The sequence below is a fragment of the Ambystoma mexicanum genome, chromosome 5p (assembly GCF_040938575.1).
Source record: "Ambystoma mexicanum isolate Mex_15411 chromosome 5p, UKY_AmexF1_1, whole genome shotgun sequence".
Classification (NCBI taxonomy): Eukaryota; Metazoa; Chordata; class Amphibia; order Caudata; family Ambystomatidae; genus Ambystoma; species Ambystoma mexicanum.
Window position 1 is genome coordinate 59,046,068 of NC_090930.1, and position 20,051 is coordinate 59,066,118.

At 49.5% G+C, this 20,051-nt stretch overlaps 1 protein-coding gene across 9 annotated transcripts in view; it reads right to left on the bottom strand.

Annotated features, from left to right (window-relative positions):
* The window catches only part of DLG3 (discs large MAGUK scaffold protein 3), a 2,111,742-nt gene that overhangs the window by 1,088,334 nt on the left and 1,003,357 nt on the right, over positions 1-20,051 (bottom strand). For all 9 annotated transcript variants that reach the window (XM_069612439.1, XM_069612441.1, XM_069612436.1 and 6 more), the window contains one exon: positions 14,483-14,536. In XM_069612439.1, coding sequence (XP_069468540.1) covers positions 14,483-14,536 — 54 coding nt within the window. The remainder of the gene's footprint in view (positions 1-14,482; positions 14,537-20,051) is intronic.

Genomic DNA, 20,051 nt, shown 5'->3' on the forward strand with positions numbered 1-20,051 from the left:
GGGACTGCATCTCTCCAGCTCTAAGATCTCTCTACTGGCGCCCGGTTGATGCAAGTATCAAATTCAAGGCCCCCTGCATCATTCACAAGGCCTTCTGGGGCCTGGGACCACGCTATCTCCAACTCTCTCTCCCTAAATAGATCCCTGCTAGAGCCCTACGCTCTCCTAATGCCAACTCTCTGCTTGTCAAACGCTTCTCCAAGCAGAGAGTGGGGGGCAGGTCCCTCTCTTCGGCTGGTGCCTCTCTCTGGATCAGCCTCCATCCCCCTCTCAGACTTGATACGACGGACCTCCTTAAGTTACGGAAACTTCTCAAAACTCTGCTTTTCTCTACTTCTTTCTCTCTTTCCCTTCCCTGCTAACCACCCCTCTGCCACTGAGACTGGCGGCCTGGTGCCTTCACGAATCTCACAGATTACCAGGCCCTCTGCCCAGTCGACACCAGTGCCCTTCCCCCTCAGCACTGCCCTTGTGGGCCCCCTGCCTGGCGGCTGTGCATCCCACTCCTTGGGATCCCCCGCCCAGCACGTAGCCAGCCCACTCCTCCCCAGCATCCCTTGCGCTTCCCTGCCAGCGCTCCAGCACTTCTCCTTCCTTAATTCCCTCCTCCCACCTCCCTTCCTAACCTCCTGTATTTCTCTTCACTGCACTTGCATATCAGAGTGCCACAAGGCCTAGTAGACCATGTCTGTATACTTACTATTATTTTGCATTGTATGTACTCCCCTTCCCCCCCCCCCCACCCATTGGAAACACGATTTTGTTGAATAAGTGCTGCACAAGTGAGCAATAAATCAAATAAAACGTCCACTCTTTCCTGTGCTCTGTCCTGGTGAACCGTCGGTGCGAAGAACGTTCTGGCCCTTCCCGGGATGGTCCGAGGCCACTTCACCACTCTCATTTTTGGGCTTCTTCTTGAGTGGTGCCCTAACCTGTCTTCTTTGCACACGTCATGCCTCCAACCAGCCACAACAACTTCCAATCGAGGCCTCTTTGCTGGGGGGCCATTGGGAACCCCCCCTCTCTTTGCACAGCAGTCTGAGGGCGGGGACATTGCACCCGGGCAAGGTGTTAAGACCCATCGCCATTCCCAAAACTCAAAAGGGGCACCTGTGATTCAAGTCCTTTGTCCTAAGCCTCTGTTGGGACTTCGCCTCTTTACTACTAATAGTTAATTTGACATGGAAACTTTGCACACCTCCGCCCACTGGTCACCCATATCCAGGCAGCAGACACCTGGCCTGGTGGGGAACAGGGGCCCAAGAGTGGTGCTTGCAATGGCAAAGATTGCACAACAGCATGTGAAGGTGGACCCTACAGTTGCAAACCAAACACTCCTTAAACGCACCCTCGGCTCACTCCAGGGTAGCGTGGACGGAAAGGAAAGCTTACTTTGGGGGGCGTGGAAGGGGCAAGGTCCAGTCACTCCAAAAGCAAATCCAATCCTTAAAAAAAATAACAATACAGGTTCATACAACTAGAGAAAATGTGTTAATAAAAAAAACGAAAGAGTTAAAGGGAAAATGATGACAGGGATAACAGAGAGAACCAACAAAGTAGGCTAAAAGGGTATCAGGCGATAGACATATACCAGGAAGGATTGCAATCCACAGAGCTGCTGTCTCAGAATTACTCCCACAGGAAAGAGCAAGGGGTCTGTCTGCTCATAAAGAAATGCTGCATACTTCTCATTCTCCACTAGAGGGCGCAGCGTGCCTAGTTTCTCCAGATGCACAGCGGAGAAATCAGCACAGGCTGCAATGCCAGAAAGGGAGAATGCGCAGGGGAGAAATCAGCACAGGCTGCAATGCCAGAAAGGGAGAATGCATAGGGGAGAAATCAGCACAGGCTGCAATGCCAGAAAGGGATAATGTACAGGGGAGAAATCAGCACAGGTTTCAATGCCAGAAAGGGAGAATGCACAGGGGAGAAATCAGCACAGGTTGCAATGCCAGAGAGGGAGAATGCATAGGGGAGAAGTCAGCACAGGCTGCAATGCCAGAAAGGGAGAATGCATAGGGGAGAAATCAGCACAGGCTGCAATGCCAGAAAGGGATAATGTACAGGGGAGAAATCAGCACAGGCTACAATGCCAGAAAGGGAGCATGCACAGGGGAGAAATCAGCACAGGTTGCAATGCCAGAGAGGGAGAATGCATAGGGGAGAAGTCAGCACAGGAATCAGCACAGGCTGCAATGCCAGAGAGGGAGAATGCGCAGGGGAGAAATCAGCTCAGGTTGCAATGCCAGAGAGGGAGAATGCATAGGGGAGAAGTCAGCACAGGCTGTAATGCCAGAAAGGGAGAATGCATAGGGGAGAAACCATCACAGGTTGCAATGCCAGAGAGGGAGAATGCATAGGGGAGAAGTCAGCACAGGCTGCAATGCCAGAAAGGGAGAATGCACAGGCTGCAATGCCAGAAAGGGAGAATGCATAGGGGAGAAGTCAGCACAGGCTGTAATGCCAGAAATGGAGAATGCATAGGGGAGAAACCATCACAGGTTGCAATGCCAGAGAGGGAGAATGCATAGGGGAGAAGTCAGCACAGGCTGCAATGCCAGAAAGGGAGAATGCACAGGCTGCAATGCCAGAAAGTGAGAATGCATAGGGGAGAAATCAGCACAGGCTGCAATGCCAGAGAGGGAGAATGCATAGGGGAGAAGTCAGCACAGGCTGTAATGCCAGAAAGGGAGAGGGCATAGGGGAGAAATCATCACAGGTTGCAATGCCAGAGAGGGAGAATGCATAGGGGAGAAGTCAGCACAGGCTGCAATGCCAGAAAGGGAGAATGCACAGGCTGCAATGCCAGAAAGGGAGAATGCATAGGGGAGAAATCAGCACAGGCTGCAATGCCAGAGAGGGAGAATGCATAGGGGAGAAATCAGCACAGGCTGCAATGCTGCTGGATCCTTCAGTTTAGTGTGTGATGTTGGAGTCTCCTGGAGTCTTTCTTCTACACAAGCTCAGAAACACGGCTTTCTTTCCTCCTTCTGCACAAGCAAACACAAGTCTCTGGACGCACAGCCCGGAACAAGTCTCTGCCTTCCAGGACCTGCAAAGGCGGGTTGCACACAGCAGGCAGGCATGCAGCGTGACAGTCCTGCAGAGCAGGTCCACACCAGCACAGCTCACAGCCCCAGGAATCCGCCTGCTTCCCCTAGGACTCCATGCAGGCAAGGCAAGATAATGATTTGTTAATTTATGCAGTGCTTGCGCCTAAGCGCTGTACATAGAACATATTTCCATGCATCATCCCAACCCAGGTTGGTTCGCTGAGTTGCCTTGCTGGGATTCGAACCTGCGACCTGCAGATTTTTTGTTTTTTTGTTGCTCCTATAGCGCATCAAGGCCAAAGCCATATGCGCGCTTTCTTACAGAGAAAAGTTACAATTGTTGTACAGATCACACATAGATCACAACAGCGAGCGCTCAATTTACTGAGCTATCTTACTGGCTTACAGGGCTGGAAGAGCAGAGCACTCACTGCTCTGGAGGAAAAGGCATATCAATAACTTTCCAGCGCTGATACGCAAGACTTTGGACTGTAAAGTGGAGGACTAAGTAGCAGTCGAGTTTCGAGGACCTCGCAAAGTTTTTCTTCTCATATCCTGCAAACTGCGCGTATCTCTACTTTGCACCTTTACCATTTATTTCATTTATTTATTTTAATTCTTATTACGCGCCACATGCCCGTGAGCCTCGGGGCGCACAAAAAAAAACAAAGACAAGACACACAACATGACCAGTAGAAAGGGAATGAGGCCGTGGAGTGTTACTCCAGATTGAAAAGGTGAGTCTTTATGGCTGGCTTAAACACGGAATAGTTTTGGATCTGTTGTATCCCAGCTGGTAGGGCATTCCAGAGGAGGGGGCCCTGGACGTCAAGGGGGATGCCCCCAAATTTAGCTGTCTTAAATCTGGGGTGATCAAGAAGAGTGTCAGTGGAAGAACGAAGGTTTCTTCCATTGGACTTGATGCTAATGCGTTCAGACAGAGAGGTGGGATTGCTGAGGGACAAGCACTTGTGTGTTGTCGTTAGCACTTTGTGTGTTATGCAATGTTTTACAGGAAGCCAGTGTAGCTTCTTCTTGAAGGTGGAGATATGAGTGCGATGAGATTGATTGAAGATGGTGCGCACAGCGTTGTTCTGAGCCACCTGTAGAGATTGAATATTGGCGACAGTAGTGCCAGACAATAGACTGTTACAATAGTCAAGTCTGGAGTTTATCAATGCTGTAGACAGGAGAGCACAGTTTTCCGCTGTAATGAAAGGGCGAATATAACTGATTTGCTTGTTAATCCACAACTGGACCTGATGTTGGAGACATGAGACTTCATAGATAGCTCCTAACCCAGAACAACTCCCAAGGTCTTAACTTTCCTTTGGACAGTGATGGTATTGTCTGCAATAAGGAAGTTGGCAAAGTCAGAATCACGTTTGTTCTGGGTGTTCTTAGAGGACACTATCATGAGCTCCATTTTTTTGTTGTTCAGAGCTAGGGAGTTGCAGGCCATCCAGTCCTGTATGGCATTGTAGATGCTGTTAATAGTTTCAACATCATTCTTATAGAAGCCACTTAGTTGTATGACGACCTGAGTGTCGTCTGCGTAGTTAGTATATTGAACTCCAAGCTTACTAAGAAGATCGAGGAGGGGACGAATATACAAATTAAAAAGCAGTGGCGACAGACAAGAACCCTGTGGGACTCCACAGTTTTGAGAGATGGGAGTGGATTGATTGCTTCCCACGCATACCCTTACCCTTCGAGGGCCCAAGAAGGAGGCTATCCATCTTGATGCTAGCATGGAGCAATTTGCTACCTCTCCGAGCCTTGTCACTAGTAAACTGTGATCAACCAGATCGAAGGCTGCGGAGAGGTCAAGTAGCATCAGCAACGCGGCTTGATTTTTGTCCGCTATGCCCGCAAGAGAGAACTTTAAGTCAAGCATGGCCGTCTCGGTCCCATGACGAGCCCTGTAGCTTGACTGTCGAGTGCCAAGGATGTTGCGTTCTTCGACATGAGCCTGCAATCGCATATAGGCTAGTTTATCCAATATCTTCAGAATGAAGGGCACATTGGTTACTGGCCTGTAGTTATCTTCCTTAGTGGGATATAGGTTTTCTTTTTTTAACAAAGGGGTTATCCAGGTGGATTTGAGAGCATCGGGTACCACACTTTCATCAAAAGATAGGTTTATGAGCTGGGTGATCCAAGGGACCAGTAGGTCAGTAGATTGCTTGAAGATGTTTGTGGGACAGTCATCTGTTGGGCAGGATGTAGCCTTAAGATCTTGTATTACTTTAAGTACCTCCTTTTCAGAGTAATGAGTGAAGGAAAATTGAGGAGTTCTGCAATGGGAGTTGTTGAGAGGGGCTGTTCTTTTTATAGGTGGCGTAGGTGCCACGTTGTTAAGGGCATCTTTTTGATTTTTTCCTTGTGGGAATCGATTTTAGATAAAAATTAATTGTGGATATCTTGGCTCCATTTGGAATCTTTGGTCATATTATTGGATGGTGGCGGCTGATCCTGAAATTCAGCTAGAATTCTAAACAGCTCACCAACATTAGATTGGGCGTTTATGATCCTTCTGTTGTAGTGTGTGGCTTTGGCATTAATGATACATTTCTTGTATGCCAGTGTGGATTTTTTGTAGGCAGCTAGAGTATCGTCATTGGGGTCCCTTCTCCAGGATCTTTCTAGAGCTCTTTTGGTTTGTCTGGCAGTGACAATATCTTCTGAGAACAATGTGTTCTTTGTGGCTTCCGACTTGATCACCTTCATTTTCATCGGAGCAAGGTCATTAACTGCTTCTTTGATGATGAGGGTCAAGTGGTTAACTAGGGCAGAAGAGTCAGCAAAGTTGGATAAGGCGTGTAGTTTGGATGATAGCAACGAAGATAGTTTGGGGGCTGTTATGTTTTTCAAATTACGAGTCATCTTTCGTAGACGCGGATGGGTGTTAAGTTTGGGCGGCGAATTAGGTAAGGCAATCTTGGCCTGGAAAAGGGAATTGCCAGACCATATAAATGGTGTGACCGTAATGTCTGAGATGTTAGTATTTTGCGATATGAGCCAATCGAGAGTGTGCCCACTTTTTTGTGTGGGGGGATTTGATCCATTGTGTGAGACCAACTGAAGTAATGGAGTTCATAAGGCTGAGGCCCACCTTGTCAAGTTGGTCATTGGCCCAGTGGTTAAGATCGCCCATGATGACCTAAGGGCTTTTAGTAGTGCAGATTTGAGCCAAAAGATCAATAAACTGCTCTTCAAAAAGGGGCTTGTCCTTGGGTGATCGGTAGATAGTAAGCACGTTAAGAGTTGTGTGCGGGGGGGGTTTTAATTTTCACCCACAGTGATTCACAGCCATCAGGTGAAATGTGTGATACCGCGTGACTGTTTCGGTGATCCCAAAGAAATCTGGCTTGCAGTCATTAACAAGGGCAGCAATTTCGACACCATGTTTGTATAGTGAGCGTGTGTTGAGTAAGGTGAGCGATAGAACTAACAGCGTCGCGATATTCGAATCTATTTCATTGTTCCCGCGTATTGCTTTGTCCAAACACATGATATCTACTTAGTTGTGTAATGAGTCGCTATCTTACTTGAGAGTATATCCAAGAAGCAGACACAGAACAGTCTGGAGAGCACTGGTGAGCAGAAGCCTAACGGGAGACAGGAGCCAGCGAGCCGGCGAGCTGCGGCGATGACCGGTGAAGACCGGCACGTCCCAGAAGCGCCGGCGCTGAAGTGCCTGGACTCCCAAGATATACCTGGTGTTGATGGGAAATGTAGTCTCATCCGTCGCATCCGCCCTTTTTGGTCTTTCCGTGCAGCAAAACATCTCATCAGGTGTTCCATTCTCGCCCGCCTTGATCACCTCTCTGCCCTCCTCCTAGGCGTGCGCACTTCTCACCTCACTCCACCACCTCAGTCTGTAACTCTGCTCTACGCCTGCTTTTTCTGCCCCCTCCTGATCCGCTATTACCCCTCCTCTTCTTCCCTGCGATTCTCGCCTCCTTTTTCATTTTCTTAGCATGGCCTGGCCCCTCCTATCTCTCCATATTCCGCTTGTCGACCCCTCTGCGCACAACGTCCGTTTCTCTTATTTATTTATTTTAATATCCATAACGCGCCACTCACCCGTAGGTCTTAAACTCCCCTAAACCCCCTGTGCTCCTTGTCCCTCTCCTCGCACTTAAGCTCTGGAACTCGCTTCCTCTGGAAGTTTGCTCCTCTTCCTCCTATCTTTCGCAACCACCTTAAAGCCTATTTTTGTCTTTCTAGCCCTTCCCAACCCGTCTCCCTTTTCTCTGTCTTCTGTCTAATGTTCTGTTGTTACCAAATGATTAATGTGTAGCATTTTGCATAAATCTGTGCAGCACTTTGGCGAAGGCGCTATATAAACATGAACACAACACAAACACAAAGCGCTTATGATTTAGGCTCGGTAACTGGTGCAAAAAGGAAGTTCTGCGATTGGTCAGATGTCAAGAATCTATTTACTGACCTAGACCCCCCCCCCCGACCCCAGTACCCTAGCGCTAAATCTTGAGAGACTTGGGGCCCGATGCATGGAATTTCTGGCACGGTTCCAAGTGATTTTGCACTGCTGACAAACACCCTGATCCATGGAACTGTGCAAAGTGTATTTTTGCAGTGCAAAGTTCATTTTGTATTACAAACATGATTTTGCACTGCAAAAATACACTTTGCACACTTCCATGAATCAGGGTTGGTGTCGGCAGTGCAGAGTCACTTTGAACCGTGCAAAGAATTCCATGAATCGGGCCCTTGCTTTCAAGCAGCTCAGTCACACCCACCCTGGCAGATGCCTCACAGTGCTGACAAGGCCTCAAAGTTCCCCTTTCCTTCCTCCCCTTTTACTTCCTGGGTGAGGCAGCTGATGGGTCAGAGCAGGGGCTGCTTGCCTGCTATGCTTTGAGCCAGTCGCAGAACCATGCCCACCTGCCTGGCTCAATGCAATCAATACCCAGATGGGTTTCCCTGGGCGGAGAGTAGGAGTGCCAGTCCAAGCAGGGATTCCTCAACTAAATGAAACAGTGCAAGGCAGAGGTAGCTGAGACATTAGCACAGAAATGAAACAGTGCAAGGCAGAGCTAGCTAAGATATTTGCAGAGGCATGAAACTGTGCAAGACAGAGCCAGCTAAAATATTAGCACAGCCATGAAAGTGTGCAAGACAGAGCCAGCTAAGATATTAGCACAGACATGAAAGTGTGCAAGACAGAGCGAGCTAAGATATTAGCACAGAAATGAAACAGTGCAAGGCAGAGATAGCTAAGATATTTGCACAGGCATGAAAGTGTGCAAGACAGAGCCAGCTAAGATATTAGCACAGACATGAAAGTGTGCAAGACAGAGCGAGCTAAGATATTAGCACAGAAATGAAACAGTGCAAGGCAGAGATAGCTAAGATATTTGCACAGGCATGAAAGTGTGCAAGACAGAGCCAGCTAAGATATTAGCACAGACATGAAACAGTGCGACAGAGCCAGCTAAGATATTAGCACAGACATGAAAGTGTGCAAGACAGAGCCAGCTAAGATATTAGCACAGAAATGAAACAGTGCAAGGCAGAGCTAGCTAAGATATTAGCACAGAAATGAAACAGTGCAAGGCAGAGGTAGCTGAGACATTAGCACAGAAATGAAACAGTGCAAGGCAGAGCTAGCTAAGATATTTGCAGAGGCATGAAACTGTGCAAGACAGAGCCAGCTAAAATATTAGCACAGCCATGAAAGTGTGCAAGACAGAGCCAGCTAAGATATTAGCACAGACATGAAAGTGTGCAAGACAGAGCGAGCTAAGATATTAGCACAGAAATGAAACAGTGCAAGGCAGAGCTAGCTAAGATATTTGCACAGGCATGAAAGTGTGCAAGACAGAGCCAGCTAAGATATTAGCACAGACATGAAACAGTGCGACAGAGCTAGCTAAGATATTAGCACAGACATGAAAGTGTGCAAGACAGGGCCAGCTAAGATATTAGCACAAAAATCAAATAGTGCAAGACTGAGCTAGCTAATATATTCGCACAGACATGAAACAGTGCAAGAAAGAGCCAGCTAAGATATTAGCACAAAAATAAAACAGTGCACAACAGAGCCAGCTAAGACATTAGCACAGAAATGAAACAGTGCAAGAAAGAGCTGGCTGAGATATTGGCAGAGAAAATAAACAGTGCAAGACAGAGCCAGCTAAGACATTAGCACAGAAATGAAACAGTGCAAGACAGAGCTGGCTGAGATATTAGCAGAGAAAATAAACAGTGCAAGACAGAGCCATCTAAGACATTAGCACAGAAATGAAACAGTGCAAGACAGAGCTGGCTGAGATATTAGCAGAGAAAATAAACAGTGCAAGACAGAGCTGGCTGAGATATTAGCAGAGAAAATAAACAGTGCAAGACAGAGCTGGCTGAGATATTAGCAGAGAAAATAAACGGTGCAAGACAGAGCTAGCTAAGACATTAGCACAGAAGTGAAACAGTGCAAGACAGAGCTAGCTAAGACATTAGCACAGAAGTGAAACAGTGCAAGGCAGAGCTAGCTAAGACATTAGCACAGAAGTGAAACAGTGCAAGACAGAGCTAGCTAAGACATTAGCACAGAAGTGAAACAGTGCAAGACAGAGCTAGCTAAGACATTAGCACAGAAGTGAAACAGTGCAAGACAGAGCTGGCTGAGATATTAGCAGAGAAAATAAACAGTGCAAGACAGAGCTAGCTAAGACATTAGCACAGAAGTGAAACAGTGCAAGACAGAGCTAGCTAAGACATTAGCACAGAAGTGAAACAGTGCAAGGCAGAGCTAGCTAAGACATTAGCACAGAAGTGACACAGTGCAAGACAGAGCTAGCTAAGACATTAGCACAGAAGTGAAACAGTGCAAGGCAGAGCTAGCTAAGATATTTGCACAGGCATGAAAGTGTGCAAGACAGAGCCAGCTGAGATATTAGCACAGCCATGAAAGTGTGCAAGACAGAGCCAGCTAAGATATTAGCACAGACATGAAAGTGTGCAAGACAGAGCCAGCTAAGATATTAGCACAGAAATGAAACAGTGCAAAGCAGAGCCAGCTAAGATATTTGCACAGGCATGAAGGTGTGCAAGACAGAGCCAGCTAAGATATTAGCACAGACATGAAACAGTGCGACAGAGCTAGCTAAGATATTAGCACAGACATGAAAGTGTGCAAGACAGGGCCAGCTAAGATATTAGCACAAAAATCAAATAGTGCAAGACTGAGCTAGCTAAGATATTAGCACAGACATGAAACAGTGCAAGAAAGAGCCAGCTAAGATATTAGCACAGACATGAAAGTGTGCAAGACAGAGCCAGCTAAGATATTAGCACAGACATGAAAGTGTGCAAGACAGAGCCAGCTAAGATATTAGCACAGACATGAAAGTGTGCAAGACAGGGCCAGCTAAGATATTAGCACAAAAATCAAATAGTGCAAGACTGAGCTAGCTAAGATATTAGCACAAAAATAAAACAGTGCAAGACAGAGCCAGCTAAGACATTAGCACAGAAGTGAAACACTGCAAGACAGAGCTAGCTAAGACATTAGCACAGAAGTGAAACAGTGCAAGGCAGAGGTTTGGCTGAAATAACGTTGAAACCAGCCCGGCTGCAAAAGCATACCAGGAATAAGATCCCACCGGCCCCATTTGCAATATTAGCACATTTTATTTTACATTCAAATATTCAACGTATATTTGTCAATGATGATAAATGTTCAAACTTCAACCGAGTATTAAAACAAGTATATTTGTTCATATTTAACACTGAATTTTTGTGATTCGGGGCCTGGCACAAAGATGGACTTGTGGTACATGGAGAGAAATTACAATTGTTCCCATGTGGTTTTAAAGGTGTTGCAGGAGAGATAAAAAGGTTAAACCTGCAGGCAGTAAGGCACCCCTGAAATCTCGGGGTGTCCATGTGGGTGATGGGTGCAAGCTGCCGTGGCGCTCACAGTAAAGGGAAGAAAAAGCAACATGTTTAGGGGCTTGGAAAAAGGCAGAGGGGTCCTTGATATGGGAAGATTAATATTTCGATTCGAGCGGCCTACCTCTGCAAGTGGCCTGGGCCCATCGCTAACTTGCCAGATACTTAAAAACAGACAACATGCCCTCTACATATACCCTGACCTGACCCCACTTTCCATATACTCTTACCAGTCCCCCCTTCACCTACCCTGACCCCCTCCATATACCCCGGGGAGCCCTCTACATATACCCTGACCTGACCCCACTTTCCACATACTCTTACCAGTCCCCCCTTCACCTACCCTGACCCCCTCCATATACCATGGGGAGCCCTCTACATATACCCTGACCTGACATAACTTTCCATATACTCTTACAAGTCCCCCGTCACCTACCCTGACCCCCTCCATATACCCGGAGGAGCTCTCTACATATACCCTGACCTGACTCCACTTTCCATACACTCTTACCAGTCCCCCTTCACCTACCCTGACCCCTCCATATACCCCGGGGAGCCCTCTACATATACCCTGACCCCACTTTCCATATACTCTTACCAGTCCCCCATCACCTACCCTGACCCCCTCCATATACCCGGAGGCGCTCTCTACATATACCCTGACCTGACTCCACTTTCCATATACTCTTACCAGTCCCCTGTCATCTACCCTGACCCCCTCCATATACCCTGAGATGCCCTCTACATATACCCTGACCTGACCCCACTTTCCATATACTCTTACCAGTCCCCCGTCACCTACCCTGACCCCCTCCATATACCCTGAGATGCCCTCTACATATACCCTGACCTGACCCCACTTTCCATATACTCTTACCAGTCCCCCGTCACCTACCCTGACCCCCTCCGTACCCCGGGGAGCCCTCTACAAATACCCTGACCTGACCCCACTTCCCACATACTCTTACCAGTCCCCCCCTTCACCTACCCTGACCCCCTCCATATACCCTGGGGAGCCCTCTACATATACACCGACCTGACCCCACTTTCCATATACTCTTAGCAGTCCCCCATTCCCCTACCCTGACCCCCTACATATACCCTGGGGTGCCCTCTACATATACCCTGACCTGACCCCACTTTCCATATACTCTTACCAGTCCCCCGTCACCTACCCTGACCCCCTACATATACCCTGGGGTGCCCTCTACATATACCCGGACATGACCCCACTTTCCATATACTCTTACCAGTCCCCCCTTCACCTACCCTGACCCCCTCCATATACCCTGAGATGCCCTCTACATATACCCTGACATGACCCCACTTTCCATATACTCTTACCAGTCCCCCCTTCACCTACCCTGACCCCCTCTGTATACCCTGGGGAACCCTCTACATATACCCTGATCTGACCCCACTTTCCATATACTCTTACCAGTCCCCTCTTCACCTACCCTGACCCCCTCCGTATACCCTGGGGAGCCCTCTACATATACCCTGACCTGACCCCACTTTCCGTATACTCTTACCAGTCCCCCCTTCACCTACCCTGACCCCCTCCATATACCCGGAGGAGCTCTCTACATATACCCTGACCTGACTCCACTTTCCATATACTCTTACCAGTCCCCCCTTCACCTACCCTGACCCCCTCTGTATACCCTGGGGAGCCCTCTACATATACCCTGACCTGACCCCACTTTCCATATACTCTTACCAGTCCCCTGTCACCTACCATGACCCCCTCCATATACCCGGAGGAGCTCTCTACATATACCCTGACCTGACCCCACTTTCCATATACTCTTACCAGTCCCCCCTTCACCTACCCTGACCCCCTCTGTATACCCTGGGGAACCCTCTACATATACCCTGATCTGACCCCACTTTCCATATACTCTTACCAGTCCCCTCTTCACCTACCCTGACCCCCTCCGTATACCCTGGGGAGCCCTCTACATATACCCTGACCTGACCCCACTTTCCGTATACTCTTACCAGTCCCCCCTTCACCTACCCTGACCCCCTCCATATACCCGGAGGAGCTCTCTACATATACCCTGACCTGACTCCACTTTCCATATACTCTTACCAGTCCCCCCTTCACCTACCCTGACCCCCTCTGTATACCCTGGGGAGCCCTCTACATATACCCTGACCTGACCCCACTTTCCATATACTCTTACCAGTCCCCTGTCACCTACCATGACCCCCTCCATATACCCGGAGGAGCTCTCTACATATACCCTGACCTGACCCCACTTTCCACATACTCTTACCAGTCCCCCCTTCACCTACCCTGACCCCCTCCATATACCCCGGTGAGCCCTCTACATATACCCTGACTCCACTTTCCATACACTCTTACCAGTCCCCCTTCACCTACCCTGACCCCCTCCATATACCCCGGGGAGCCCTCTACATATACCCTGACCCCACTTTCCATATACTCTTACCAGTCCCCCATCACCTACCCTGACCCCCTCCATATACCCGGAGGCGCTCTCTACATATACCCTGACCTGACTCCACTTTCCATATACTCTTACCAGTCCCCTGTCATCTACTCTGACCCCCTCCATATACCCTGAGATGCCCTCTACATATACCCTGACCTGACCCCACTTTCCATATACTCTTACCAGTCCCCCCTTCACCTACCCTGACCCCCTCCATATACCCTGAGATGCCCTCTACATATACCCTGACATGACCCCACTTTCCATATACTCTTACCAGTCCCCCCTTCACCTACCCTGACCCCCTCTGTATACCCTGGGGAGCCCTCTACATATCCCCTGACCTGACCCCACTTTCCATATACTCTTACCAGTCCCCTCTTCACCTACCCTGACCCCCTCCGTATACCCTGGGGAGCCCTCTACATATACCCTGACCTGACCCCACTTTCCGTATACTCTTACCAGTCCCCCCTTCACCTACCCTGACCCCCTCCATATACCCGGAGGAGCTCTCTACATATACCCTGACCTGACCCCACTTTCCACATACTCTTACCAGTCCCCCCTTCACCTACCCTGACCCCCTCCATATACCCCGGTGAGCCCTCTACATATACCCTGACCTGACCCCACTTTCCATATACTCTTACCAGTCCCCCCTTCACCTACCCTGACCCCCTACATATACCCTGGGGTGCCCTCTACATATACCCTGACCTGACCCCACTTTCCTTATACTCTTGACAGAGCTCAGAGTTATAGAATAAGGAACACGGAGGGTCAGGGGTTAACAGTGGGAAGTGAGGGAGACTGAGAAAGCGCCAGAGCAAAAGAATGAGGATTACTGAGGGACAAAGGAGAAAGGTGAGAAGTGAGGCGACAGTGAGCAAAAGGTTAGAGCTATGGAATGAGGACTGATGGTCAGAGGTTAAATTTGGGAAGTGATGGAGGTCAGGATTCTAGAATGAGGGCGACAGAGAGGCAGAAGTTAAAGATTAAGTGGGGGAGACGGTGCACAACACGCTGCATGACTCAGATACTCACAGATGGAGCCGCATCCAAGCAGTCAGCATTGACGAGAATGGGAGCTGCATTCGCCTATGAGAAAGGAGACAAAGAAATGGCGTTATAGCGCCCCTTCAGGCCAGGCGGGTGCAAGGCAGCCATCACACGAACATAGGTTGTGCAGTACTGACACTGAGTTCATTTTGCCCCTTTTCTGCCCCCTCCCCTGCAGATCATGCACCCTGTACTCTGCCCCCTCCCACGCTCTCTCCAACCCTTCATTAGATTTCTTTCTAGTGCGCCCCCTTTCGGTCGTACAGCGTTCCTCCGTTTTATTCCACCCCACCCCTCCCCACAGTGTCTGGCATAACGTGTGTGTGGATGTCTTCTTACAGACATCAGACATTCCAGCAGCAATAAGAGGGGATTGTGTTTACGCCCTACACTGCTTTGAACGCAGCTTGTTTGGACCGGAGGGGGGTGTGGGGGGGAGGGGGGTGTGGGGTGACATGTTGTGAAAACCCGGGACTGTCACCCCCAAACTGGGTCTTCTGGTCATCCTAAAGAAGGGAACAACCGTGCACACCCACCTTTGAGGGGTGCAGGGTGGGGAGTGTTCCCAGTGGACGATTTGCAACGTGCTCGCCAGGTCTCCAGAGAAGATTTTGTAGTGGGAGTATTTTACTCCCTATTTTTGAAGTTGGGAGTAAACGGATTCTTAGGGAGTAAAAAAACAATTCCCATCTGCAATTAAGGCACATTTTTAGGAAAATACATGTAAATCCCAAAACACATACCAGTTTGCAATCCATACAACTTTGCACCTGGTAATTCCGGCTTATTACAATGTCCTCCTAAGATACTGATCCAACCACGTCGGTAAAAGCTCCTTGCTGTGGCAGTGCCCTGCTGGCACCCCTGTGAGAAACCTGAAGGTGTCTCACCCGCTAGTCCCCGGAGATCTGTCGTCCAGGTGACCAGGACATGGCCATCGCTATTGGATCCAGTTCCTGGGGGTGGGCCAGTGGGGGAGGATCACCTGGGCGAGGGGTCTTTGGGGAGTGGAAGTGGGACACCAAGGGTTGAGACGCAGTATCCTCTTTCCTGTAACACCTTTTCCCCATCCTACCCTGTAGGATAGTTGGAAGCTCTACCCCCGCCCCCTTTTCCCACACACTTTCTTACACAGTAACAAACAATGGACTAACACCAGAGCCGTTAACGTGACATGTCCCAATACACAGGTCAGGCAGAGTCAGGCAATTGAGAATAATCATGCATACCTCATGGCCCTTTACCTTTCCCACAGAGATAAAAGGAATAGCACGAAAGCACACTTCAAGCAAGGGCAAATGCGCACCGAGACAGCTACACCAAACCGACAGTTCAAATGGGGAAGGAAAGCAGTGAGACCTGGAAGGACGACGAAAGGGGAGTTGCCATGCCCTTTTCACCATAGACACGCAAAACCTCCAAAAGGAAAATGATAAGACCGGGAGCTACAGCTAGCGTGCGAAGCAGCAGACGTCAATGGTACACAGGGCTCCTGCTTAGATAACATAGGCGGAGAGGCAAGCTGGCTACCGTGGTACTATCCTTGACTACAAAGAACAAAGAAGCCAACGGGTTCAGCACAGCTGGTGAGTTGTAGGAAAATGATAGTAAGCTGACCTGTGTTGAGCCTAAGGTTGCTAGCGGCAACATTTCTTAAAGTGAGGAATGTGGTTGAAATGTAGAGAAAACCAGTTGGGGTCCAGGTGCAGAGGGTTCCGGCGCCACGTGGGCGCTCATTCGAAAGACTCTGACCGGGACCTTTTCTTTGAAACTACAACTCCCTTATACAATCTAAAGTCTCTGACCAGCAGCCAGAGGAAAGGTAGGGGAAGGGGACCCATCTTTCTGAGAAGATTGTGAACTGTGTAATAAAGGCAAGAGTGAACCCGACAGAGGGATGGCGTGAGAAAGCTAGGAGGAGGAACACCTTGCTGTCTGATGCAAATGAACAAGGCATGAACTGTTTTAAAATACATGAACTGTGTTAAAGAAAGGCCGTAGTGAACCCGACGGAGGGAGGCCCAAAACTGCGAGAAGGATCCGAACCCGGCGGAGGGAGATCCTACGCAAAGTGCAATCACCCAAGTTGCAAGATCACAGAGAGAACTTTTTGTTTGTTTGTCTTTGTGAAACACCACAGGCCTTCCAAGGCAAGAGACGTTTGCAAGAAGGAGACTTAGCCTCTTAAGGTTTAACTGAACTGTGAACCTCGTGCTGACGAGCCCAAGGAATGTGCTGTGCTCGAGAGTCCCGCTTTGTCCCGTGCTTCAAACGTGGGGAAGGGAGACCCAGCCTTAGCAGCCTGACTTTCATTTCGTGAACACTTCTTTCTTTTCTGGTGAACATTATCCCACACTCTTTTTGTAATTTAGAAATACGGAATTGGCAATATTTCTTTTTTAGTGTAGGCCCTTTTTATTTGACAAGACGCCACTAGGACTGCCTTATTATTATTTGATGGTCGTAGCTTGCTCCAATCTTAGATTTAGGTTTAGATTAGGCGTTTATCTCAACCGTTATGAAGTTCAAAAAACAACCTTAAACTGTGGACACTTGTGTCTGTCTTTACTATTGCGACCATGAGTTCCTTATACCCCTGATCCAAACACATGTGGGTAAAAGCTCCTTCCTGTGGCAGTGCTCTGCTGGAATCCCTTCCTTTGGCAGTGCTCTGCTGGCACCCCTTCCTGTGGCAGTGCACGGCTGGTACCCATGATCCAAACACATGTGGGTAAAAGCTCCTTGCTGTGGCAGTGCTCTGCTGGCACCCCTGATCCAAACACATGTAGGCAAAAGCTCCTTCCTGTGGCAGTGCCCTGCTGTGGCAGTGCTCTGCTGGCACCTCTGGTCCAAAAACATGTGGGTAAAAGCTCCTTGCTGTGGCAGTGCTCTGCTGTGGCAGTGCTCTGCTGGTACCCATGATCCAAACCCATGTGGGTAAAAGCTCCTTGCTGTGGCAGTGTTCTGCTAGCACCCCTTATCCAAACACATGTGCACAAAAGCTCCTTCCTGTGGCAGTACCCTGCTGTGGCAGTGCTCTGCTGGCACCTCTGATCCAAAAACATGTGGGTAAACGCTCCTAGCTGTTGCAGTGCTCTGCTGTGGCAGTGCTCGGCTGGTACCCATGATCCAAACACATGTGGGTAAAAGCTCCTTGCTGTGGCAGTGCTCTGCTGGCACCCCTGATCCAAACACATGTAGGCAAAAGCTCCTTCCTGTGGCAGTGCCCTGCTGTGGCAGTGCTCTGCTGGCACCTCTGATCCAAAAACATGTGGGTAAAAGCTCCTTGCTGTGGAAGTGCTCTGCTGTGGCAATGCTCTGCTGGTACCCATGATCCAAACTCATGTGGGTAAAAGCTCCTTGCTGTGGCAGTGCTCTGCTAGCACCCCTGATCCAAACACATGTGGGCAAAAGCTCCTTGCTGTGACAGTGCCCTGCTGTGGCAGTGCTCTGCTGGCACCTATGATCCAAACTCATGTGGGTAAAAGCTCCTTGCTGTCGCAGTGCACTGCTGGCACCACTTCCTGTGGCAATGCTCTGCTGGCACCCCTATCCAAACATTTGTGGGTAAAAGCTTTTTCCTGTGGCAGTACTCTGCTGGCACCCCTGATCCAAACCCAGCCATTGTTCCATATGTGTAAAGCAGGGCGAAGGGCTCTTTCCTGTGTGTATGCTTTTTTGTTAGGAGGCCTTTTACTCCCTGCTTTTTTTGTTGGCAGGATTCTCCTGCTTTTAGGGAGTACTTTTACTCCCTGCTTTTTTTGTTGGCAGGATTCTCCTGCTTTTAGGGAGTACTTTACTCCCTGCTTTTTTGTTGGTAGGATTCTCCTGCTTTTAGGGAGTAAAGGTTGGCGGTGCGCTGCTTATCTGTGCTGTGCTGTCTCAACTCATTCCTCACGGGGGCGGGTCTCCCCCATTAAGGATACCAAAAGGTCCCCTTTTTATCTCCCCCTTAGGAGGGTTGGTTACCAAAGAATGGTGTGTCCTCAAAGAGGAGTTCCTCTGAGTCACTCCACTCATTCCCCACTAAGAAGGATGTGTCCCCAAGGAGTTCCCAGGGGACCTTCCTCTCATGCCTCTTTAAGGGTGCAGGGGGAGGGGTGATCTAATTGAAGCCTTCCCAGGGGGGCTGCTGTTCTCTTTCCTAAAACCTCTGTCCCCGCCTTCATGAATACCCCTGGGACACTTCTCCTATCCTTATCCCCTCAGGCTACTGAGTCCCCAGAGTAGGATTGACCTGGGACCTTCTCCCATTCCCCACTCAGGAGGGAAAGCGCCCATTTATGGATACCCCTGGGCCACTTCTCCCATCCTTCTCCCCTAAGGTTGCTGTGCCCCTGAGAAGGATTGACCAGGGTCTTTCTCCCATTCCCCACTCAGGGGGAGTAAGCCCCCATTTATGGATACCCCTGGGACACTTGTCCTATCCTTATCCTCTAAGGTTGCTGTGTCCCCTGAGAAGGATTGACCTGGGCCCTTCCCCCACTCCCCATTCAGGGGGAGTAAGCCCCCATTTATGGATATTCCTGGGACACTCTCCTATCCGTATCCCCTCAGGCTACTGAGTCCCCAGAGTAGGATTGACCTGGGCCCTTCCCCATTGCCCATTTAGGGGGAGTAAGCCCCCATGTATGGATATCCCTGGGACACTTCCCCTATCCTTATCCCCTAAGGTTGCTGTATCCCCAGAGAAGGATTGACCAGGCCATCTTACATTCAGATTGCAGCGCCTATGAAAAACTGTCTGTTAGATGTCCCCTGATTTAAAGTGGGGGTGGCCGTCCTCACCTGCGCGTACAGCACAAAGCTGCACTCAAAAACAGTAGATCCACAAAGCAACAAAAAAAGGACAAAAACTTTGAAACCTATTCACAGCATGTGACGTTCGGACCCCCCCTCTTGCAGTTCCCAGCACCCAGGAGTTTCCTTCAGGAGTCAGAGAGGGGGTGCAGGGACAGGGTACCCACGAGAGACTGCGCCATCAAGAATCGAGAGCAGTGACACTCAGATCGGAGGCGTTGAAAGCACCCCCAGCCATGGGAAAGCATCCCCAGCCATGGGCAAGCACCCCCAGCCATGGGAAAGCAAAGCATCCGCAGCCATGGGAAAGCACCCCCAGCCGTGGGAAAGCACCCCCCCCCAGTCATGGTAAAGCACCCCCAGCCGTGGGAAAGCACTCCGACCTGTGGGAAAGCAGTCCGAGCCATGGGAAAGCATCCCCAGCCATGGGAAAGCACCCCCCAGCCGTGGGAAAGCACCCCCAGCCGTGGGAAAGCACTCCCAGCCATGGGAAAGCACCCCCAGCCGTGGGAAAGCACCCCAGCCGTGGGAAAGCACCCCAGCCGTGGGAAAGCAGTCCCAGCCATGGGAAAGCACTCTCAGCCATGGGAAAGCAACCCATCCGTGGGAAAGCACCTCAGCGACTCATTTTGGCCCCTGGTTTGCCTATGACTCTGATAGTTCCCCCTTCGTTGTCGTGCCTCTTTCAGGTCTGAACTCCACCAGTCAGGGTTAAGGCCTCTTTGCTTTCTTTCTGGATACTTATTTGTACTAT